The sequence below is a fragment of the Danio aesculapii genome, chromosome 6 (assembly GCF_903798145.1).
Source record: "Danio aesculapii chromosome 6, fDanAes4.1, whole genome shotgun sequence".
Lineage (NCBI taxonomy): Eukaryota > Metazoa > Chordata > Actinopteri > Cypriniformes > Danionidae > Danio > Danio aesculapii.
In genome coordinates this window covers 19576467-19603521 of record NC_079440.1, presented here as the reverse complement: position 1 = coordinate 19603521, position 27055 = coordinate 19576467, and the positions used below count along the sequence as shown (strand labels likewise).

At 37.0% G+C, this 27055-nt stretch overlaps 1 protein-coding gene across 1 annotated transcript; it reads right to left on the bottom strand.

Moving 5' to 3' along the window:
• slc19a1 (solute carrier family 19 member 1) lies at window positions 1–26861 on the bottom strand. The gene is given in 7 exon segments (XM_056459729.1): window positions 1–3162; window positions 3565–3706; window positions 4069–4261; window positions 17090–17870; window positions 26470–26562; window positions 26564–26703; window positions 26706–26861. Coding segments are annotated over 7 exon segments (1590 nt in total). The 5' UTR covers window positions 26746–26861; the 3' UTR covers window positions 1–2961.
• Between the last annotated feature and the right edge of the window lie 194 nt (window positions 26862–27055).

Here is a 27055-nt window from a genome sequence, read left to right as displayed (position 1 = left end):
TGAAGAGGTCAAATTTTTTAATCTGTTGAAATACATTTATATTTTTCATTTAATCAGTATTAAACCCCAGTGTTTGAGAACCTCAGTTATCCTCAGAGTAAAAAGATGGATGTCACAATCATACAGTCATAGCTGGAAAGGGTTCAGATCTGCAGAAGATGCTGAAAAACTGAAGTATCAGTCAGTTTAACTGTACAAAACAAACAAGAAACTCACACTTGTAATTCATCGAGTTAAACCACACACAGTTTTGAAAACTATGTCAACTTTATCAGGGGGTTATTTGAATAATTTCAGCTATATTTTTGTCTAGTGAAATATATGTAAAAACTTGTATGTAAAATGTCTTTCTCAGAACAGTACCAAATAAAAAATAACATGCATTTTTTATTATTTCTATGTAAACTTTTGAGCAGCCCTGTATATTTACACTTCAATAACACAAACTATAAAACTTTATTGGTAACAATTTATTTGTAATTAGACATGGTCTGGCGCTCCTATGTTGTGATCACACAATTTAAAAACACAGTAATTATTTTCGAATACAGAACTAAGTGCCCTTTGTAAAACGCAAACTCATTTATGTGAAAGTAACTTACATTTTCAATAATACATGGTCAATTACAGATTTTCTTTTTCCATCATCAATGAAAATATTTCCAAAGAAATAAGACAAAAGCATCAAACTTTATGTTCACCAAACAATCCACGGAATGGAGTGTAAATCTAGAAACGTCTATAATATTGTTAAATCACTCCGTACTAACTCTGATTTACTGGTGAATGAAACCCTTCTGTAAGGAACACTGTAGTAAATGAAACTGAAAATAAAATGGTCATCATAAAGTAAAATCCATCTCTTTAACAAAACTCTTTAACGTCACTCAGCTTACACTGGACACCATGAAATACTTTTAAGAATTTACAATATCCACCTTATTTCTCAATGAGACTTTTAATTCTCTGAAATAATTGTTTTTATTTTTTAAGTGCTGAAACTGAAAAACAATTTAAACCACAGTATAAACCAATGTGTTTTACACATTTGTATTTTAAAATAAAACAGTAAAAAAATACCAGTTTGCACTATCAAACAGCAAAACAAGTTTTTTCCACAGTTAAAAATAGCTGATATCAACTGACAACAGAAGCCAAACACATTAAATTTACAAACAACCATACCTGCTCTTATGTGAAAAATAAGGTGGATAATAAACAACTTGGCCAATATGAACAATATAAAAATAACTGTTGTATGATAGTAGTATTAGAAGATGTATATTCAGTTGCAAACAGTCCATCATAGGCTGCTTAAAGGAGTAGTTCAACGAAAAATACAAATTCTGCCATCACTTATTCAAAACCTGTTTGAGTTTCTTTATACTGTTAAACACAAGAGTAGATATTTTGAAAAATGCTGGTTGCCGGCAGCCTGTGCCCAGTTGCATAAGCACCTTAAGTTTTTTTATTAACTATGACTTAAGGGGTTAATTTCCCCTTACCTAAGTGAACCATTTAAGGGTGCTGCATAATCCCTTAAACAGTTCTCTAAAACAGTAAGGCAAGGGAAACCGTTAGGTGTTTCACAACATTGACAAAGGTTTGTTGTTATATTTACAATATTATTAATATTTACAATATACCGTGTAAACAATATTGTTACTCATATTGTAACCATTGTGGCATTTTTACAGAAAACTTATTGGACAAGAAGAAAAAAAGACTCATAAATCATCATAAGCAGCAATTTGAATGTGCCGAGACACTGACTAGACAAGACAAGTTTATTGTCTAGAATAAACTCAACAGTCGCTCGCACTGCATCTGTATACAGTTGTGTAGTGAGCACTCTTTCATCTAGTCTACTGTCACTATGCATATGAATGCTCAAGTTAACGCACAGATACACAAAACGGCAAACAGCTTTCTATAATTAGATATAACTAACATCTTGCATGACAATCAAATCTATATTCTAGCAAAAGTTTTTCATCAATTGTGTTAGTGAAACTCGTAAAGTCAAGTTTTCCCAACTTTAGACTTAGGGAAATAGCTTAAGTTAAGTCACTTCATGCAACACTTTAGCAGTTTACTTAAGAGAAAAAAAAAACATTTAAGAGAAATGAGTGTTCTGTGACATTTAAATCATAGACCTTTTTGAGGGATGTAAACAAAAACAATGGTCCCAATGTGTTTCTTGTTTACCTGTTTAATTGCTATAGCTTCCAAGAATCCAAAAAGAGCCACATATTGATAAATAATGGTACGATAGCTGTTTTAACATCAAGTTATGATTGAATTGCCTCTTGTTACAGTTATGAAATAGTTTGATAAGCAGGAAATGTACTTGAGCCAATGACTTGACCACATTGAAATGGTCTATAGAAACCCTTTAGTAACATTTCATTTTTATTTTATGCAACACCCTTAATATTAAGGAAACCCTAAGGCAAAATTATTTTTAAGGTGTTTTATGCAACCAAACACTGGCACCTGTTGACTTGCATAGTAATACTTTTTCCTACTATGGAAGTCGATGGTTGCCAGCAACCAGCTTTCTTCACAATATTTTCTTTTGGCTTTAACAGAAAAAACAAAGCCAGAAAGATTTAAAACCTCATGAGGACGAATAAACGAGGAGGCAAGTTTCACTTTTGGGCCCTTTCAAAAAGTAATCCTATGAAATACCAGAAAGCCAAACTTGCCATGATTGACTTACAAACATTCCTTACAAAATTATCTGTTCACATTATCTCAGTTCAAGCCTATATTTTCCATTAGTGACGATGACAACCTCAATCTTTGCTTCAAAGAAAAAAATATATACTCAGCGCTAATCCTCACAAAAAATAATAACACCAAGGTTATTCGTACTTAAAATATTAAAACGTTCTGATTTTGAAGTAACAGTTTAAGAAATGGAGAATTCTCCATCTGTAGGCACAATTCATTTAAATCTTATGTCTTGATGCTGGTGCCATTATGTACCGTAGTGCTTTCACTAGCAGCTGCTGCAATGGGACTAAGTTCAGCGATGACGGCTTCTTCCGTACTCTTGGCACCTGCCCTCTGATTGCGATAATGACACGTGATGATGAATGCACTACAGCCCAGATAAATAACAGTCAGCAGGGTGAAGTAAAAGAAATAAACCAAAAACTGCAAGAGAGAGAAAAACAGAATCATGTTATAACAAAATAGATAAATATATTGGTCACACTTTTCAATATGTTTTCATTAGTTCATGTATTTTCTAACATTAATTAGCAATGAACAATACTTGTACAGCATTCATTAACAGTGTTCAACATTTCCTAATGCATTATTAAAATGCAAATTCATGCTTGTTAACATGAGTCAATTCACTGTAAGTTAACATGAACAATGAACAACTTTATTTTCAATAAACGTCAATAAATACTGTAATATATGTATTGTACATTGTTCATGTTAGCAAATATAGACACTTAACATTGCTATAATATCACTCTTACATAGAGTGTTATACATATATTACTGTTATATGTTACGTTATGAATTTACTTTTCAATGTTTACAAACCTGAGAATGAACACTCAGTGCCAATCCCCTCTTATCTGCCACAATTATAGTGATGATGGCTTTCAGGATTGTTCCAAGAAACGTGTTTACACCAAACACTAATGCACATAGTTCCTTAGTGAGAGAGGAGGCAATCTGAAAACTGAAAAGAAAAAACTCAAAAATTAGTATTTAGGGACATTGCAGAACCTAAACATCTGGACTGTTTTAAAAAAAGATTATTTTCTTTTAAGGGTTTAATTTCCCTAATGTGTGTGTGTTTTTTTTTTAGATCAATCCAAGGCACACAGGCAAACTACAACAAACTTCAAGCTCTTACTCTCTGTGACATAAGTTTTTTGCACCTGCAAAAACATTTGGCTTATCTCCACCTTTTAAAACAGTCACTTCAAACAAAGCAATGTGTGCAATATGTTCAATGCCATTTTTACTAAGATAACACATATTGTTTTTTAAGATAATTACAAATAATTAATTAATAAATATATATTTGTGATCACTTACATAGCAATGGGCACCAGGAACTGGTAGAAGCCTTTGAACAGTGCATATGCCACATAGCAAACCCAGATATCTTCGGTCATCCCCATGAGAAGAAGCAGAGCAGCTTGTGCAGCAGTAATTAATCCAATTACCAATTCAGACCAAAGATTCCATCGAATTTTTGCATAGCCTGCTGCAAACGATGTGATCGCACCTATTGAGCACAAAGTGTATCTGTAAAAATCACGCGATGCCATCAGACAAACATCTATTCTTACCTGAGCTGCACGATATTGGAAAATTCTAACATTGCAATGTTTTGTTTTGCTACAATATATATTGTAATATGAATGTAATTATACTCAATGATTTGAATAGCTCTATTTGAAAAGATTTCAATCATTTAGATAAACTGGGGTGATTGACTGAAGTAACTTTTTCTATGAAGTGCATCCGCATAAAATATAATAAATTCCAATCATGACAGATTATGACAGAGCGAAATAGAAGTTAAATATACAGTGTTTTATGGTTTTCTGTGAAATCTAACTGTATTCAAATATGTAAGTAAAAATCAGACGTAAAATAACATGGCCATTATTGTATAACTATATACAGCAATATCTTTATATTTTACTATTTAAAAAAACATCTAATCCTGTAATGTGACAATGTGATATCAATGACATATTGTTTATCCTTAATACTCACTAAATCCAAACTCGTGTAGAAATAGTGCAAACAATTCTGGAAACAGCAAATAAATTGTACTTCTGTGTTTACACCAAGCGGCAACCTCCCGCTCTCCCTCGGGAGGCCAATACGGAAGTAACTGAAACTGCAATTCATCAAAATTCCGCTAGTCCTGGCTCCATAACAGAGCAAAGTGCAATTGAGCCCACTGTTAGAATGGCCAACTTTACAGCAGAAAAAAAGGTGTTTACAGCCTGGTACAAAGACCGATTTTGGTTCATATAGCTATTATTACCCTCCATGACAACTGTGAGGGGGGTGAATTATTTTATAACTCATCCATTTCCTTTATATTAGGTTATTTTAAGTTTGCATAATTAAGGGCGTGGCCACTTGAGTGACAGCTAGGTCTCGCTGGTCGCCGTCACTTCACCTCAGCTGAATCCGGCAGATTAGCCACTGATCTCGGCATATTCATCGTATTTTTGTGTTGTTTTATGTGGCTTTACACAGTCAGCTGCCTTTTGGACTTATTTCTTACAATTATTAGATTTTATGGGATGCTGTGTGCACTTAATTATGCTCACAAACCATTCACGTGGCCTCGTTTCCCATGTGAGTAAAGTTATATACTTGTATACCATCTCTATAAATGTATTTGTTTTATTTAAGATTATTTATCATTAATATTTTTCTTTAGACCCGTAAAGCACTCCAGAATCTGACAGATTGATTAGCTGTAGGCTCTAGAACAGTCATCTGAAGCGTTGTCATACAGTGTTGTGCTGGATTTTATCAATAGTCTTGCATTTACTAACACACACTATATCTGAAGTGTTTGGAAGTAATTCGCGTTTACCTCCTGTAGAAAAACGTCATAAGAGCAATGTTTAGTGGCTCAATGTATTACAACAGTGTTTTTGAAAGTCTAATCACTTTACTGATATAGTGTACAGCCAAGCACATGTCCTCAGAACACAAACGAGTCGCAGGTAATAAAGTATCAAGCGTTTCTCCCAAAGTAAAGTCTGTCTGCCAGGTCTAAGCAAGCTCCGCCCACTCTCCGCCTCTTTGCCCTTGTTTGGTATCCCGCCGTGGGTGCGATGACGCGCGAACAAAATGGCGACGGTTGGCCGCGCCTACTAGTGGCTTCTTTTGCGCTCTTCAGAAACCTATGGGTGACGTCACGGATACTCCGTCCATATATTTTACAGTCTATGGTTTACACCAAGGTTATCAAGTCCTGGTAAGCAATTTTTTGCTGACATTAAGCTCAGAATAAATATGCTTGAATGAGCTAATACAGGTCGTTGGGTTCTGTTGGTATCAAATTTTCTTGTTGCGATTAATTGCAGAAGCTTTTTTACAATATGCAATATTATCATAATTTTGACCTAAGCTGCAAAAAGATTACAGGTATAATAAAGTAAATTACAGGTATAATGACCTAAGCAGCAAAAAAGATAATAGGTATAATAATAAAAAAAAATACTTAGTCCACTGCTTTACTGTGTACACGTGTTTTAAGCAATTTTAATTGCAAAAAGATGATAAATATGGGATAAAGTACATTCAGGCAGTTGTTATCACAGAATAAAGCCTGACAAGCTTATTTTCTGTAAAATAGCTGTGTAATAATCATGATAAAGTATATCCAGGTGATTGTCTTCGCAGCATCCTATTTATTGCACAGCTACTTGGCTCAAAATGTGAAATTTTTACAAACCATTGTTCTGACTCGTAATATATATATATTGACTTCGTAATATATATATATATATATATATATATATATATATATATATATATATATATATATATACATATATATATATACATATATATGCATACATTTAAAAATATATATAATTCTAATAACAAACAGTTAAAAACAGACTGGCATATAAATATAGATGAATGTAGGAAATTCACCCATGATAAAGATGACTCGAAATACCTGGATTAGCCTGTGTTATAAGTTTCAGCATTTGTTATCTCAGAATAATGCTGCGTTCACACCAGATGCGGAAGAAGCATCAAGCACAAGTGATTTACATATTAAGTCAATGAAAGATGCGAATAGACATCCTGCGGGGCGATGCATGCGAATGAGGTGCCGCGAATGACTCGATTCACGCGAATGAAGACGCACGAGTTGAGCGTTTTGCATGATTGACGCGCTTCACGCGCGTATTGCTCGACTTAGAAAATCTGAACTTCAGCGGACATTTGCGCCACGTTAACCAATCAGGAGCTTTCGCAAATGAAGCGAGTAAACTAAAAATGTTCACACGTCTATTTAGCGCAAATAGTGTGATTTATCCGCACGTACCGCATCTAGGGCTGAGCGATATGGGCAAAATATCATATCCCGGTATTTTTAGGAGGAATCACGATAAACGACATATATCTGGTTTTTCCCATAAATGGTTACTTGAGAGTTAAAGCCTTTATTAAAACAATAAACATTTTTTAGCAAAATATAATTTAAAAAGAGGGGTTTCCCTCCCTGTTTACAAATCAACAGCGGCACAAAAATAACAGCTACACAAAATCTTTGATAAATAAAACGGTACAGGTTTTTCTCCTGCTTAAACTATAAGTTGCACAACATTTTAAATTATTAAAAAAATCTTTGATAAATAAATACAGTACAGGTTTTTTTTCCTGCTTAACACGATACACAGCTCTACTGTGCTGCTGTGCAAATAACAAAGTAAACCGAACCATAGAAACATAGCTACATTGTCAGAGCAAAAAAGGAACTTAAATAGTAACACAACAAAAAGTATTGTAGGATAGAAAAGAACCACAATGAATGTAAATATGAAACACAGTATTTTATGTCACAGTTACACAGTTTTGTTATAAGTAATCCTGTATACCACAGCTGTGTGATTTATAAACAATCAAATCAGCTGTATGTTTTTTAGTTACACATTTACATGTATGTATTGTGCACAATGTATGTGTATGCAGTGTGCATACACAGTGTGAAGTATGCATGTCAAAGATATCTAAAGATCTCAAAGTCTTTCACTCCATGTAAAAAATCTTACACTTTTTCTTTTGTTTTGACTAAACTTGTTTTACTAAATATTAAATAAGGAGATGAATACAAACAGACTATAGATATGAGTATAACGAAATTGTTTCAGAGTGCTTTGATGAAATGCTGGTTAAGCATACAAATGTAAACAGTCATTATAACAGACTAGAACGCAGAGCTAAATGTGTTAAAACGTAAATGTAAAGAAGAGACCATAGTGAAATAAATACTGAACTTATAATCAGTGAAAATGAGGTGGTTTCACTTTCGAAATTCGTTATAAATTGATCCCATTTTGGCGCTTTTAATTCTTTTGAACACATTCAGGTGCTGCTTGTCAATTTGACAAGGCTTCTATGTTCGTTCTTGCTGTTAATTGCGGAAGAAATGATCGATAAAATGTTTCTGATAGACAGCTGCAGGCGCTGTGCGACGCGTGTGAACGCGAGGGGGAGTCAGATGTGTCCGGGGAGTCAGATAGATTTCTCACCACACCGGCACTGCATGTTCCTCCATGTCACGTCTGTGATGGGTCGTTCTTAAATTATTCGTTCATTTTGAACAAATCTTTTGTATGACTCATGAAGTAAATCATTCATTTGTGGATGCGCACATTTGTGCAAGTGAAGCTCGCGTGCTACCTTGGAGTGGTCTGTTGGTGCAGAATGCGCACACGTGGCCTCAAACAATAACGATGTAAACGATATTGGATAATACCGCATCGTCTTGTGGAATCATATTGATATATCCCCAGAACACGATATACCGCCCAGCCATTTATATGTTGCAACTGACTAATAACTTTACAGTAAAGTTTCCTTAGGAAACAAAAAATGACAGAAAGATGAGTGATATGTTATGATGCTTAAATGTGCATAAAACACACACTCAGACTTTTACATGTTTTTGTTACCTCATTACAAACTTACACAGCAAATTTCAAAATTTGCATGATTAACAAAAAACAGGCAAAAAAATACATTAAAAAAACATTATGCCTCTTTAAGGTGATAATGAATAAATTTATAATCCATATATCCTGCATTTTGCGCCCTGACTTGCATGTGAACAGATGACTGGTAAGTTGTTACTTAGCAACGCATCTGGTGCAGCTGGCTTTGGCTTTTGTCAAAAGTTCCACTTACATAGTAAGTTTAATATAAACTTAGAAAAATAAGGAAAATGATCACTTTTGCAATCTTACAAGGAGACCTTGTGGCCAATCCAACGCAGCCTGGGGAATGCGCATTAATGATCCCATGTGCAACATAACAGTCTGTGTTTTTGCTGGTGAACATCTGATGGCTGATGTAGAATGTGACAAAGTACATCCCAATGTTTAGATAGTGCTAATGAATAATCCTGTGTGCAACAAAACTCTCTGATAGGCCTGTTTTTCAGGGGTTTTACACATGTGGAATTTACATGAGAAAGAGGAAACAATGGTGTTTCAGGCTCATGGTATGGCCATTTCCATGTACTGAATTCTTATTATATACCTGTACTTTTCTTTATAGGGCACCTTTAAGTTAACTTTCCTTAACAAATGGAACCTTCAGCTATGTCTAGATATACCTGGATTTTCTTTATAAGGCATCTTTAAGCTAATTCAGTTCAATTCATCTTTATTTCTATAGCGCTTTTACAATGTAGATTGTGTCAAAGCAGCTTCACATAGAAGATCATGGTAAATTGAAACATTGTCAGTCCAGTTTAAGTTAACTTATCTTAACAAATGGAACCTTACTATATACAGATTTAACAAATAAAAAGATTACAAATATTCACACCATTTTCAATGTCGCAGGTCAGATATGAAAATATTATTGTTTAATCTTTGAGCATTTGCTGCTTTGATGAACACCACTCCCAATACAGCAATCTGATTATTCTTAAAAGGCACTCAATAATAAAAAAAAAATATTCACTGTAATTTTAAATGCTTATGATATCAGTATTGTGCATTAGAGCTGTGAATCTACACTGGTCTCACGGTTCAGTTCGGTTACGATTATCATGCCATCGATTCGGTTCAATTCGATATCTCGGTGCATCACGGTGCATTGTCGATGCTTTCCATCCAGTTTTATATTTTCATCACAGCACAGCAATTCTTGTATTAAAATGTATAAATATATTTATATATTATTAAAGCTGATCTATGATTGACGCGGTGGAGAAAACTCTGCAGACATGCGCTCGTGTCTGTATCCAGAAGTATCGCTGTAACAGCCGAGAGGAGAGGAAAAGTCATGCCAGCTGGTCAAATGGGCCACACTGAGAGAGAGAGAGAGAGAGAGAGAGAGAGAAAGAGAGAGAGAGAGAGAGAGATACTTCATTCTCTCAATCGCAGTGAAACAGGGGCTTCTGTTGTAAGTGTCAGTGAAAGACTGTCCAGCAAACACACACGCAGTGAAATTGTGCAGTTTCTGTGTTTTTAAGTAGTTGGAGCATTGCAAATACTCGCGCTCGCCTCCTCTCCATAGTAAGCTACGGCAACATAGTGCGTACACAATAACGGTTACGATCATCACTGAATCGATACCGAATTGTCCGCATCTACATTGCGGTGCACCGAAGAAACAATTCATTTTGACACCCCTATTGTGCATGTTCATAATCTCTGTAAATTGAATTACCAGATATTACTATATATAAATTTGGAAAAAACTACAACTTTTCAGCACTAGTAATAAGAAATACTGGTTTACATGTAACGTTGTTTTGTGTCTGTCAAGTGTGTATCATGCAGGTGTTCAAAGGTTGGAGAACATGAACTTTGCTTGTTCCCACCAAATAGAAAACCATAATAGATGACGTAAACCTCTATTATGGTATTGACTAATGTGGAGATCAAGATCCTAATTTTAAAAACACAACTTTAGGTCACAGTGACTTGACAACTGTGCCAAATGTTCACAGATAAAGACTTTTAATATTCCAATATACAATGCATGCTGGTTCTTATAAACCATGTTAATTTGTTTAAGAAAAAAATGTCAAACTACTCTCCAACTATTTATGTAAATCCTCCTGTTATGTTTTTTTTTGGAAAGCAGCCCTTTCATACAGTGTGTAATGTGGCTGGTTTGTGATAGTCTGCAAAGTTTATAAGATCAAAGTGCACAACAAATAAAGCTATAGTCTTCTACAAGAAAGAATTGAAAAGAAAGAATGAACAAAGAAACAATTTTTCGCTGATTCTATTTTCACTCCGATAACTGATCTGCAGATCTATATAAATGAGCATAACGAACAACGTTTAGCAAGGGCTTGATGATGAAACAATAATTCATATCATAATAGACTTTTCTTTAAATAAAAAACGTTTATGCTTCGAAGTAAATGTTGTTGCTTGAGTCACATCCCGAATCACATTCAATAAGCATCACAACAGTTTAACGCAACCAGCTCCAAAAAGAAGTGGTTGAATTTAGTAAAGCACATAGATGTCTCAGTAGTTCAAAGCCAGATAAGAGTGCTGACAAACAGGAGACACTGTGCCAGAAACAATAAAGCTAGACTCTAGCTAGCCTAGAAGTTATAATCACTGAAGCTGTAAATCTTATAGGGCTGCACAATACCTGGCAATATATGAAACTTTGTTAAATGGTTAGTTTTTTATGTTATATATCATCTTCAGAACACAAATTAACCAACTTCAGATGAAATTTAAGAGCTCTCTCGTCCTCCATACATAGACAGTAAGGTTCCAATCTTGTTCAAACATCTGAAAGGTATCAAAAACCTTCCCCAAAAAGACCATATGCTAGGGCTGGTAATACAGCAAAAAAAAATCATGATATAATGTTTCATATTATTTGGTATCGGTAATTATTGAATATTTTTATAATCCATTTAGGAATATTATTTGCCAACAATATTAAGGCAAATAGTTTTAATAGTAAAAAATAAAATAATTAAACACAAATATCTCATCTCACATGTCTTATAATAAAATAAACATAAGTGTTCAAGAGACTCTTAAACTTGATCTATAAAATGTTACAAAGTGTGCACAATGGTAAAGTGTAAAAGCTGAACAATCAAAGTAAACTTTAAGGTAGATCAACATCTGATAATAATGATACAGTAACCTCAAACTCTGTCAACAAACAAATTATGATAAACAAATCTGAGCTTTCAAGTAAAGGAATCGGCCATCATTATTCAAATACATATTGCAACATTACAAAATGTGAAGTTTAATGAGTATATTACCCTCTATGCTAAAAAAATCTTTCAGATGGGGTGCTTGTGGCAGAGATGCACAAAAAAGAAACCAAAAAGCAACTCTGGTGACATACTTTTTTTTTAAATTTACAATCTTCTGCTGCTAGTCACAGCACTCATTTTCACTTGTGTTGTATTCTGACCTGACGTGGCGATGACGCAACCCCAACCAGAGTCCGTTCACATAATGCATCTAAAATCAGGTTAAAAGCCAGAGCATGTGGTTTCCTTTACCATTTTCAATGCACTTTGAGCTCGTGCTCGTGGCCCTACAGGGGAAGGACTGATCATAACTGGTGTTAGTTGCATCAAAAAGCATAGAACCACCAAGAAGCAACACTCTGTTGCTGTTTGGGAAACAATGTCACGTGGCGGTCATTTTGGAATGAAAATTCCAATAGAACAACAGCATATTATAAGTCTGTAAAATAAACTATTAAAAGTGCTGATGATTGTGATAGTAAGTGTTGTATTGTCGTCTTTCAGGTTGTATCTCAGCTTTAATGTGCTTTTTTTAAATAAATAAATTTTAAAAAAGCAGCTGCTTGCCATCGCAACAGCAATAAGATCCAATGGACGGCCGGTCGCTTTCACTCCAAAATGTCGGAATCGTGGGGATGTTGCTGGGCGCTGCTGTTGCAATAGAATGTTCTATTGAGTGTCGCCTCTTGGTCATTCTAAGCTCTTTGGTTATATTCTGAACTACTGATGCCACATTGTTTAAAATCTGGTCTAATCAATATCAGTTTACAAAAGTCCAGTTCAAATTCTAATCTTAATAAAACAGTAAGCATGACACAATGTTTGCTTTTTACCCCTTTTTTACCCCCGTTTCAAATGCAGTATACCCCAGGCTAATTCATGCTAGTAAAAAACAATTATTAAAATTAATAATATAACACATTATAGCTTCAGCACACCCTGCTATTTAAAACTTTTGTTCAAGCTGTCAACCAACTCCAATTGTCTGATGGAAGAATAAATCTTATAATAGCCTCAGAAAAGCATATGTTCAACACTGCATGTTCAGAAAAGTGCAGACTAATAATGCTCATCTCAATTATTCTGTTATTAACAAATCCATACTATATAATTCAAAACAAACCAATCACCAATGAGGGAGACTTTATTATTGGATCACTGAGGACTATAGTGTGGTAGGATTATTATTTGCCAATCAGGTAGCGAGGAAGGGATGCTTAATCTAACCAATGTGACCAATGTGTCAATTTTGGTGAGGGACAAAAAAAAAAAAAAAAAAAAAAAAAAAAAAACATTTCCAATCAAATGGAAATTATTTTCCCCACATCAACTCCGCCCCTAGGCACGTCAACAACTATGACATGACACAGATGAAGTCTATAAGAGAATAATAAGAAAAACAAAATTGGCAGTACATCAACATACTGAACCTAATGGACTTTAATAGAAAAGCGGATTGTTAACAGCCAGAAAAAATACTATGGTAGTCTGTGGGGACCAGCAATTGTTGGGTTACCCCCATTTTTCCAATTTAAGCTTTAAAAAAAACTCATTCAGGTTTAAAACCACTTGAGATAATTTACTTGAGTAAATGATTGTAAATGATGATACATCCATTAACATCCATTTGACGTTAATGAAACATCATTTATTTTTATATTTGTTCAAACAATTGCTACTGCTACATTCACCCACTGTAACCTTGAAGATGAACCACTGTTTTATTTGCATAAAGTATATTTGTAAAGTGAATTGTTTTTCTTTGTTTTATTAATTACATTTTTAAAATATAACAAATTTTTTATCTTCGCCCAAGTGTCCTAATCATTATTTTTGAATTTTATATTTTGTTACCTTGAAAGGCTTTGTTTTTAAAGAATAAAAGAATTGGATTTTCGATTGCTTCAATATACAGTAGAAGTCAGAATTATTAGCCCCCCTTTGAATTGTATTTATTTTTTAAAATATTTCCCAAATGATGTTTAACAGAGCAAGGAAATTTTCACAGTATGTCTGATGATATTTTCCTTCTAGAGAAAGTCTTTTTTGCTTTATTTCAGCAAAAATAAAAGCAGTTTTAATTTTTTTTTTTAATCATTTTAAGGTCAATCTATTAGCCCCTTTAAGCTATATTTTTTTCAAGTCTACAGAACAAACCCTATCCTGCCTAGTTAACCTAATTAACCTAGTTAAGCCTTTAAATGTCACTTTAAGCTGTATAGAAATGTCTTGAAAAATATCTAGTCAAATATTATTTATTGTCATTATGGCAAAGACAAATGCAATCAGTTATTAGAAATGAGTTATTAAAACTAGAAATGGTTGAAAAAAATCTCTTTGTTAAACAGAAATCGGAGAAAAAAAATAAACAGGGAGGCTAATAATTCGGACTTCAACTGTAAATAGCTGAGTAGACAGTATATAACACCAGTTAAATAGCATCCTGATACATAGTAAAAATGTAAACAAGAGAAGGGAACTTTATTTCATTATATGTGGGAATGTACTAAAGTCAGTTGTTTTGGGTTAAAATACTGAATATTTTAAGCCAAACCATTGGTAAAGTAATTCCTCTCGATCCCAGTTTGTTTATATCGCATGAACTTTGTTGTGCCCAAACATGAAAGATTACTGTTAATTTTATGTTTGCTGGAAGCTAAACATGAAATTGCATGTCCTTGAAAAAAAGAAGACAGTCCTGAAGTATCTCAGTGGATAAAGGGGATGACCTCTTGCCTTGCCTTAGAAATATACCCTATTTTTGAAAAACAAAATCCATACAGTTGCAATCAGAATTAATAAACCTCCTGAATTTTTAGCCTCCTGTTTATTTTTCCCCTAATTTCTATTTAACTGAGATAAGATTTTTTTTCAACACATTTCTAATCATAATAGTTTTAATAACTCATTTCTAATTACTGATTTATTTTATCTTTGCCATGATGACAGTAAATAATATTTGACTAGATATTTTTACTAGATTATCTATACAGCTTAAAGTGACATTTAAAGGCTTAACTTGGTTAATTAGGTTAACTAGGCAGGATAGGTTAATAAGGCAAGTTATTGTATAAAGATGGTTTGTTCTGTAGACTATCGAAAAAAAAATTATATAGTCTAAAGGGGCTAATAATTTTGACCTTAAATTTTTTTTTAAAAAATTAAGAACTGCTTTTATTCTAGCTGAAATTAAACAAATAAGACTTTCTCCAGAAAAAAAAATATCATCAGACATACTGTGAAAATGTCTTTGTTCTGTTAAACATCATTTCGGAAATATTTAAAAAAGAAGAAAAAGGGGGGGCTAATAATTCTGATTGCAACTGTATAATTTGGTCTATTTGGAAAATATTCTGACATTTTGGAGAATCTAGATGGTGATTAATATAGATCAGGGGCGTCACTAGACCCAATTCACTGGGGCACGTGCCCCAGTGAAAATCTCCAGTGCCCCAGTAAATGCATTGAGATATGATTTACTTCATATGCAAGTGTGTTTATTAAGAGAGGTAATTCCTAAATAAAGACGTTATTCTCTATGTGCAACTGAACCAACGCTGGTGAAAGCAATGTGTTTAATCAAAAAGCAAACTGACGCATCTCCGCGTGTGCGCAAAGAGCACGCGCTGCTCGCGCTTCTGAGAATCCCGGTAGTTAATATGCGCGCCAAAAAAGCAGGCTGCTTGTTACGCGCCGCTCATGCGTTGTAAAACCAGCTTAACAGCCTTTTTTGTCTTGCAAGTGGACAAAACTAAAGTTTAAACAATATGACGGTGATCTTACTAAGCATGCCTCCTGATAGATTTTTTTGTATGAAGCAAAAATAGGGATGAGGAGTCAGGAGGTAAGACTTAACAAACCTAATTATCTGCCGTGTGTCAAGTCTACAACAGATAATCCTATAACACATCTTTTTTTTATGTATTTTATTGAATTGTCTATAGAATTTCATTCAAATTAAATTAATATTTATGCAAAAGTAATTTCTTAAATGATCTTAGCATATCACTCCAGTTGTCTTAACATTGTTTTCCAGTTACATTTAAGATTATTTTGAAGAATAATTGTATAATAATAAGAATACTTTTATTTATAATAAATATAATATACATAAAAGTATTCTTATTATTATACAATTATTCTTCAAAATAATAGTGAATAATAGTGTATTTATGGGGAGGGTGTACATGCCCCAGTAGAGCTTTATGTTTAGCAACGCCCCTGATATAGATTAAACAAATATGTTATTGCTGTATTATTTAATATTAATATCGTTATTTATTTATTTTTTCTTTCAAAGTGTTTTAAGTTATTTTGAATCTATATTATACTTGCTGTATTTTTGTTTTTGTATTGTTTCTTTAAATTTAACAGGGTATATGCAGGAATCCTAAAGGTAATTTCAATGCCTTTTTAAGAATTGTTAAAGACCTTCACAAGATATTTTAAGAACTCATTGCCACTTCAAATTCTAATAAGTATCAAACCTTTAACCTAATAGACAGTCTTTAATAAACAGTTGTTAATAAACAGTTGTAGTTAAATAAATCAATGGAATCAAACACTTTAGACAATGCTTGAACAAAATTTAAGACCTTGTAAAAACACTATTAAGATTTTTTAAATACCTTTTAAGGGCCTTCTTTTTCTCATAATTGATTTATCAACTTTTAAGACCCCACGCACACCGTTTAATTAATTATTGATTTTTTTGTTAAATTAAACTTTTGTCAATTTGTATGACGGTGTTTAAAATTAAAAATTGTTCTTAAAAAAAAAACATTGGCTTGGCTGTCTTCAGACAACTTGTAGAATAGTAAAGTCAAAAAAAAATCGTAATAAAATCTTGAATTGTTATTTTTTTCTAAAAAATTTTTTGAAAAAATTATATTTTTGCCATATTTGCCATAAAATATACCCCACCCCTATATGCTGTCACCATAATTAATTAGATTGTATTGTAGGCATTTGTGGAATTTACACAAAACAAGAGTCGTATTTTTTTGCATTTCAGTTGACTTGAAATGCATTGTTACATCCCTATAAGCAAATAAAGCAACTACAACAAGCAATGATCCATCTTACCGAGTAATGTAGAGGCGGCTTCAACTCCTCCATTGTAGACATTCTTGTTCTCTGTAGCAGGGTAGACTTTATTCCATAGGATGTGCACGTAAAACAAAACTAAATAATAACCGGTGGAATTGAACACCCACCACAAACTCCAAAGTCTTAAACTAGGCACTTTTACAACGTTCTTTAACTCCTTTAGCATCCCAACAAACACTGAATTTGTCCAGGAAGGGGAACTGGGTTTGCTGTCCAGCCCTTCTACAATGCCATGCTTCTCTTCTGGCTTCATTTTGGCTAATTCTGACTTGGCTGCTTCCTTCCTTTCCTCCTCCATACGGGCTTTGTTGAAAAACATGCTACGCTTGGGCCATGGCAGGCAGAAGGACAAGAGTAGCCCAAAAGTGACAAAGCCCAGAGAGACGGCACTTAACATTGTGTATGATATACCTCCAAGAGACACACACATCTGACCCAGCACAGAGCTTGTGAAGACTCCCATGAGCACCGATGAGCGGGAATAGCTGGCTACTCGCTGGTAAACCGTTGCTGGTACCAGTGAGAAGATATATGAGGAGTATGCCACACGGGCAGCCATGGTGATGCCATAAAAAAACTCCATAAACTGCATCTCCAGCAACGAGGTGCCCAAAAGCAGCAAGAGCCAAATGGAAACATGACTCAAGCTCTGGAGGACCAGCACAGGTTTGTAGCGTAGGTAATCTGTCAGTAGAAACACCGGTACCAGCACTACCATATAGGAGTAAGAGAGGACTGGATTGATTTCATTGGTCACCTGCAAAGATCAAGAAAGTTATTATTTCATCTAAGATGGGATAAACAGAGATCAAGGATGATTGTAATCAGGGTTTGGGTGGTGGGTTAGACAGACCCTCCCAGTAGCCACTTTGGCTGGCTGAAAATCATTTTTAAATCGTAGTTTTCTTAAAAGCAGGGTTCGACAATAAGGATGGCCCAATATGTGTGCAAATGTGATCTTAGAATCGATAAGCAGCATGACTAACAAAACGAATTGTGTTCACGAAAGCAAAAGAAAGCAGGTGAACACCAAATGAGAGGATAATCACTCGCTTGCACAGGTGATGTGATGTGCAAAACTGTAAAAAAAATAATAATAATAATTTATTTCAGGCTACCAAAAACTGAAGAGTGCCTGTCTGAAAGGCTGCCAGGGATCTTGAAATTTTGTGAGCCTTAATTTTCATTTTCACTTAAATTTAGTCAGTGTTTAGGAGTTTAGGAGGGTGGCAGAGCCCACTGATTTTGTCAAAGACATGTATTAACAAATATATATTTTGAATTGTCTAATCTTATTAGCATTATATTATTTTAATGTGTACATTAATGCAAAAAACAAATATTGTTTAAAAAAACTCACAACTTCAGTAAAAAAAAATTATATATGATACACAACAACTGAAACCACTGAAGTCTCGAACTCTAACTCTTCTACTGATGCAATAGCCCTGAGCGTAACTTGTGATCCTGTGTTCAGCTGTAGAAACAGCATCTGTCCAAACTCCTATGCAAGCTTTAAAGCTGTGTTCTACACACAGTTGGACCTAGAATATTTCAGCAGCCAGTGAAATGACTTGGATTCTGGTCAGTTGACAGTTATGAGGTTTGAATATTTCAGAACATTTCAGAACTAAAATAAGAGGTAAAGAAAATGCTGTCTTTTGAAAACAGCTGACAAAAAACATAATACTGTACATAAGTGTATTTTTAACATTTCACATAAAGTAGCCCCATGTTAATCCCAATAATATTCTATTATAAGTTTTTTAAAAAAGTAGAAAATATGGTATTTTGTACATAAATTTTTTTTTTATCAGTACTCATGGTCTACTGCCGGGGTCTCAAACTGCCGGTCCATGGGCCATTTTGGGGAATGATTTAAAATGTTGAAATATATGTTGCTTAAGTAATTTTTCTAAAGCTATATTTTGTAAATATTAAAGGGTCATTTGATCATTATACCACCTGTATTTTGCTGTACAAACACTTCTTCGTGGCTTACACGTTACGCTGGTGGTGTAAATATGATAATTTTGCAAATATTAGATTCAAACGGTCTCATTAATAGATGTTCCTAATATGCATATTAAGAATTGTATAAAAAAACGAGCATTAGTAAAAAAAAAAATCCGCTGGCTAAATTGAACATACTTTCGTCCTCTGTTTTACAAAAAAAAAGAATGATATTGAGAAGAACAATTGCCAGTAAAGTCAATAAAGTTTACCCAATCTGCTTTCTGCTGTCTTACGCTATCTGTAAAATTTTTGGTTAAAGCAACCATTAATCGGGAATATAATAATAATTATTATTATTATGCCTATTATTAAATTGTAGTATTTTCATAGCAATTTAACACTACCCCTTCAATATGTACAACAAGAAACAAAAAGAAGGAGCTTTGATACTCTGGGGAAGAGGGTCTGAGTGCATCAATTACATCAGGGTTACACTTTTTCTGTGTGCTAGAATGTTAAAACAGCCCTTCTATGAATTGTCAGTCACTGAAATGGCCCCCCGTCAATTTGAGTTTGAGACCCCTCCTCTCCTGGAAGGTGCTCTCCAAGGCATAATGTGTATGTCACGGTTGCAGGTTTGTGCGGTTTCCGGAGTGTCTGTTTTGTCACGTGGGTTTGTTTTGTTTTGGTTGTCCACGTGTATTTGGTATGGTCACGTGTCATGCCGGTACTCAGCTGTTTTGATTAGCTCGACAGCTGAGGTTCATTAGTGTGTCTATATCTGGGCAACAGTTCTATGTTTTCTTGTCAGTTCGTTGTGTTTGCTCATGTATGTCTGTCTGTGCTCAGGACTGTGAGAAGTGTTTGCTGGACCTGATTTCGTCTGTCTGTCTCCCGGTTGCTACCACCCTTACCCCTCGTTCTCTCACTCATTTTTCCCTGTCCTGTCTGGTTATTTTGACTGTGTCAAATAAACTTTTTACTTGCATCTTGGATCCTTCTCCATATATTATGACTGTGACAAAACGAACTGACCTGAATATGGATCCAGCGAATATGTCACAGATCTCAGAGTTCGTCTCGCTCAGCAACGCCAGGATTGATCGGCAGGATAAGGCTTTGGCTACCACCGCATCAGGCCATTCAGACTTTGGTCGGCCAGATTTCTCTGCTTACCACTCAGGTTCAGCAGCTGGTTACTGGAGCGGCACAAGTTGCAGCCGCACCAGCTCCAGAAATGTTACCAGCACCGGTGGTTGCTAAACCATGCTGTCGAACCTCGCCTTCCTCCCCCGACCTGTTATTCTGGAGAGCCTCACTTGTGTCGGTCCTTCCTGTCCAAGTGTTCCTTATATATATAACGTTGCAACCGTCATTATTTTCCACGGAGCAGTCCAAGGTTGCCTTCGTTATAACTCTCCTTTCAGGAAAAGCGGCTCTGTGGGGGACTACAGCCTGGGAACAAAAGCTGCCATGTTGTGCTTCCTTTGAACTGTTCTCTAAAGAACTCAAAATGGTTTTTGATCGGGCCGCTTCCGGGGAGAGAGGCTGCCCGAGTCCTCGCTGAGCTCCGGCAGGGGAGTAGGAGTGTGGCGGATTACTCGATCGAGTTTCGGACCTTGGCCGCTGAATGCGGCTGGAACATGGAGGCACAGTGGGGACATGTTCCTGTATGTTTGTCAGATCGTCTTCAGGACGAGATCTACACACTGGAACTCCCTAAAACTCTGGACGAACTAGTAGATCTGGCTATCCCGAGTGGACACCAGACTACTTCAACGAGAGAACCGCATGCAGCACGGGAGATTTTTGGATCCAGTCTCGGACCCTCTGGTTTTGGCTGCGGCGGCGGAAGTGGGGAGTGTTGACCCGGAACCCATGCAGGTGGGCAGATCCCGCCTGTCCGTGCAGGAGAAGCAGCGACGGAGAAACGAGGGACTCTGCCTCTACTGTGGTGGTGCTGGTCACCGCGTGGTCTCTTGTCCAGTAAAAGACAACACCCATCAGTAGGTAAGAGGTTACTGATGGGTGAAATCAGTCTGAATAAACCCTCTGCGGCAACTACATTACTGCCCGCTACTTTATCATGGGGTTCCGGAACCCAGAACACCCATGCCCTTATTGATTCCGGGGCAGAGGGGAATTTCATTGACTCTAGTTTTGCTTTCAGTTTAAAACTTCCGGTTATCGCTTTTTCACAACCCATTTCTGTACGCACCCTCAGCTGGATTTCTCTTCCCACTATCACTCACTCTACCAAACCCATAAAGCTTATTACATCCAGAAAATCATGTTGAACACATACCATTTCTTTTAACAGACTGTTCTAACACACTGGTGGTTTTAGGGCATCCTTGGTTGGTTCTCCATAAACCTCATATCAACTGGGGCCTGAATACAATATTTTCGTGGAGTGAGAACTGTCATGAGTCTTGTCTTTCGTCTGCTCGTTCTGCTGTGTCTTGTTCTGTTTTTCAGGAGGAGCGCATGGACCTGTCAAACATCCCCAGTGAGTACCTTGACCTGAAGACAATGTTCAGTAAGTCTCGAGCGCTTCTCTGCCTCCTCATCGTCCCTATGACTGTGCTATAGATTTATTGCCAGGTACATCTCCGCCTAAAGGCAAGTTATACTCTCTTCCATTCCTGAGAGGGAGGCCATGGAGAAATACATTTCTGATTCTCTAGCGACTAAGATCATTCGCCCTTCTTCTTCACCGGCGGGGGCGGGGTTCTTTTTCGTGAAAAGAAAGATGGGTTTCTTCGACCTTGCATTGATTATCGAGGGTTGAACAACATCACGGTGAAGAATACTTATCCTTTGCCGCTGATGTCTTTAGCGTTCGAGCGTCTGCAAGGGGCTTCTTTTTTCACAAAATTAGACCTCCCTGCAACGCATATCATTTGGTTCGCATTAAGCAGGGTCATGAATGGAAAACTGCATTTAATACCCCCAGGGGTCATTTTGGATATTGTGTTCTCCCTTTTGGGCCCCCGCAGTTTTCCAAGCACTCGTTAATGATGTGTTGCGAGACATGATAAATCAGTTTATTTATGTCTACCTGGATGACATTCAGATTTTTTCCCGTTCTCTCCAGGAACATGTGCAGCACATCAGGCGAGTGCTTCAGAGGCTGCTAGAGAATGGGCTTTTTGTCAAGGCGGAGAAATGTGTGTTTCATGCACAGTCTGTTCCTTTTCTAGGACACATTGTGTCGGTCGAGGGGGTGCGAATGGATCCAGAGAAGATTCAGGCTGTGGTGAATTGGCCAATTCGGAGTCTCGTAAGGCCCTGCAGAGATTTCTGGGCTTTGCCAATTTTTACCGGCGTTTTATTCGCAATTTCAGCCAGCTCGCCGCTCCTTTGACGTCCTTAACCTCCTCCAAGACTCCCTTCAGGTGGTTGAGTGCAGCACAGGCTGCATTCACAAAATTAAAGGGCCGCTTTGTTTCAGCCCCCATTCTGGTGACTCCTGATCTCTCCCGGCAGTTTGTGGTGGAGGTTGATGCGTCAGAGGTGGGGGTGGCACTATCCTGTCCCAGCGTGCATCCTCGGACGACAGAATTCATCCTTGCGCGTTTTTTTTCACACTGATTATCTCCCGCAGAACGTAATTACGACATTGGTAATAGGGAGTTGTTGGCTGTCAAACTCGCTTTGGAGGATTGGCGTCATTGGTTGGAGGGTTCGGGGGTTCCCTTTATCGTTTGGACCGACCATAAGAACCTTGAATACATCAAGTCCGCCAAACGACTTAGCTCCAGGCAGGCTCGGTGGGCATTATTTTTCGGGACGTTTCGACTTTACCATCTCTTATCGACCGGGTTCTAAAAACATCAAACCCGATGCGTTATCCCGTCTTTTTGATTTTTCCGAGCGCAATACGACTCTTGAACCCATCGTTCCTCAGAAGATTTGTATTTCTGCGGTAACATGGGAAATCGAGAGCAGGGTTCGCACAGCCCTGGATGGGGTAACGCCCCGGCCGGGATGCCCACCCAGTCGCTTGTTGTGCCGGAGAGATTCGGTCTGACGTCATTCGATGGGGACATTCCTCCAAAGTGGCTTGTCATCCTGGGGTTGAGTCGTACTATATATTTTGGTTAAACAGCGATTCTGGTGGCCAGCTATGGCACGGGACATACGTGAGTTTGTTTTGGCCTGTTCTGTTTGTGCTGTTTCTAAGACTTCTAATCGACCTCCCGCTGGCTCCCTTCATCCTCTGTCAGTGCCTTCGAGACCCTGGTCGCACATTTCGCTAGATTTTGTCACAGGTCTCCCGTCATCTGGTGGCAATACGGCTGTTTTGACCGTAGTGAACTGGTTCTCAAAGGCTACTCATTTTATTCCTCTGCCCAAATTACCCTCAGCCAGAGAGACAGCGGATGCTGTCATTAATTACGTCTTTCGCATTCATGGCCTCCCGACGGACGTGGTTTCTGACAGGGGGCCCCAGTTTGTCTCTAAATTTTGGAGAGAATTCTGTCGTTTATTGGGGGCGACTGTAAGTCTTTCTTCTGGTTTCCATCCTCAGAGTAACGGACAAACCGAAAGGGCCAACCAAGATCACGAGCGCATGTTACGTTGTTTGGTTTCCCAGAATCCCACCTCTTGGAGTCAGCAACTCCCTTGGGTGGAGTACGCACACAACTCATTACCAGTGTCTGCCACGGGCCTCTCTCCGTTTCAGTGTAGTTTAGGTTACCAGCACCAGCTTTTCCCAGTCTGGAATCCGAAGTCGCGGTCCCCTCCGCCCACAGCCTTTGTCCAGAGGTGTCGACGCACTTGGAACAGGGCCAGACAGACCCTCCTCCAAGTGGGTGCGCGCACCAAGGCTAAAGCCGATCGCCACCCGGTCTAAGCCTCCCGTTTACGTCGTCGGTCAAAAAGTGTGGCTTTCTACCAAGAATATTCCCTTGCGTTCCGTATGTAATAAACTTGCACCTAAATTTATTGGCCCGTTCACTGTCATCAAGATCATTAGTCCGGTGGCAGTCCGCCTCAAACTTCCTCCAACGTACAGGAGAATACATCCATGTTTCATGTTTCCAAATTAAAGCCCGTTTTTCATGCGGCCATTAATCCGCCCACGCCGGTCCCTCCCCTGCCGCGTCTCGTAGATGGGGAGACCGTTTATTCGGTTAAGCGCATTCTGGATTCGAGACGGAGGGGCGAGGATTTCAGTACTTGGTGGACAGGGAAGGTTTTGGTCCAGAGGAGAGAAGTTGGGTTCCTGCTAGGGACATATTGGATCACTCTCTTATTCGATGATTACGATCGCCAGGTAAGCTCTTCTGGGAGCACCAGGAGGTGCTCTTAAGAGGAAGGGTACTGTCACGGTTGTAGGTTTGTGCGCTTTCCGGAGTGTCTGTTTTGTCACGTGGGTTTGTTTTGTTTTGGGTTGTCCACGTGTATTTGTTATGGTCACGTGTCATGCCGGTACTCAGCTGTTTTGATTAGCTCAACAGCTGAGGTTCATTAGTGTGTCTATATCTGGGCAACAGTTCTATGTTTCCTTGTCAGTTTGTTGTGTTTGCTCATGTCTGTCTGTGCTCAGGACTGTGAGGAGTGTCTGCTGGACCTGATTTCGTCTGTCTGTCTCCCGGTTGCTACCACCCTTACCCCTCGTTCTCTCACTCATTTTTCCCTGTCCTGTCTGGTTATTTTGACTGTGTCAAATAAACTTTTTACTTGCATCTTTGATCCTTCTCCGTATATTATTACTGTGACAGTGAAACTCCGGCTATGCATTTAATGCACATCGCTAATCCAATTATACAGGTTAAGTGTACTATCTAGACATGGGCTGGTATTAGACATGGGCTGGTATAAGATTGTAACGGTATGATTACCTTGAATAAAAATATTATGGTTTCACGAAATTGTGATTTCTGCTCTAAAATAAGTTCTTTTTAAATGTCTGGGTAAAAAAATTAACTTTTTTTGAAACACAGTATTTTTATTTTATTTTATGAAACTCTTTAAATATTTGGAAGCAGTAGCTTTTTCTGCTAGTATGATTATTTTGCCATACAAAACTAAATAGTCACAAAAATAACGTAAAGCAAATGTAACATATACCGTAGGAACAAAATAACAGAAAATTCTGGCGGTTTTCAACCTTGACTTTCCAAACCATGGTACCCCTGAAACCGGTTATCGTCCCATGCTTCATACTATCAGCCCTTGTATACATCCAGAATCGTTGTACTTCACTTGAGTTGTATATTTACTACCAAGGATACAAACTGTTCATATTTCTCAAAGATGTTTTGATTTTAGAGTATCAGGCTAAATACTTCGAATATAGTATCTGAATATATATGTATATGAAGTATACTTCGCAACACAAAAATATAACAGCTTTAGTTTGTCCTTACATGCAAGATTATCATGTAATGTAAAAGAGAACTTGGAAAGTGTTGTGTCCGACTTTATATATGTGGCCTTAACTAATACGTACTTACCCTGAAATGAATCATTTGTTAACAATGTACTACATTGAGCATATAATTACATCTGTAATTACATTTATAATTACCCTGTTGTTGACCATTCCTTACACCTTAACCTAACCCCTTAAACTTCCCTATAATACCAAACCTGTCCCTAACCCTTACCCATATCACACATCAATAGCACTAGAGGTGTTCTGCAATATATTATAAACACAGTAAGTACACTGTAATTATTTTTTGATGCAAGTAAAAAGTACATATAAAACACTAAGTCTAAAGTGTGTGACTGCTTTAGCCAAATCAGCAGCACTAGCCTCATTAGGAAAAATATCCAATTAGAGCCTGATAACATCAGGATAAATTAATTGAGGATTTTTACGCGAGTTTAAAAAAAATACAGCAACCTTGTGGTGAACAGCTCTAATGTAATAAATCAGTGTGATTTAAAATCAGTTCAATTTTCTGCTAAATCAGCAGCACTAGCCTAATTAGAAAAATGTCCAGTTCAGTAAATATAAAGATCAGTAGAGGTAGGGCAAATTCATTTGAGGATTTGTAATCGATTTTAATAAAAGCAATCTTATGGTCAATAGCTCCAATGTAATAAGTCAGCATGATTTAGAATCAGTTCAGCCTTCCCTACCAAATCTGACCCACTTTGGAGGAATGTGAACTCTGACCACATTCACATGGCTTGCCAGACCCCAGCAGCTGTGTCACAGTTTGAAGACCAAAATTCATGATCATAATTGTGATTATAATTGTGCAACGACTAGATTCTGGCAACAAAATAAATACAAACTGTGGCATGTAAACAGTCTCTCAATTTCAATGTTTACAAAATGTTTAATGGTTTAATGTATCAGATGCTAATACTAAGTCTATAAGTTTACATTTCAATATTTCACAGAATAAATCTTAATTAAGTTAGCATAGAAAAACACCACACCTGTCTCTGGTGAAGTTCTTCTCTGTGCTGAGCAGGTACGGTGTGATAAACGGCTCTCCTGGCTTGAGCTGCACCATGAAGCCGTAGGAAACAGAGATAAACCACAGACCACATCCAGGCTCTGGTCTTTTGCGTTTGGGCTTCCAGGTCTTCCTTGGTTTCAAGGATGACTGAATCTGGAGCCATATTTTCCACAGGTTGTCCGTTCTCATCAGTCATGTTCTCTTAACATCCTCTGTCCTTTCATTGACTGTACTTTCTTCCACCATGTTACAGCAATACTGATGCTTTAATTATTAGCAATAATGTAGTGAGAGTACAAAATGCTTAAGGAATGTTGATCCTCAAAGGTAATATCCGAAAGCTTTACACTTTTCACAGATTGTTGACAGTAAGCAATGCACTAGCCAGTTAATCTTAAGGCATGTGCGTGTTAAAGACTTACTGGAAGCTGAGAAACCCTTTCACAATGAAAACAGCAATTCATAAACGGTTACAAGATGGCATTTTCTGTGTGCAAGTCAATTCCAGCATTCACCTTTACCCCAACTTCAAACACCGACTGAAACAGTGCTACCT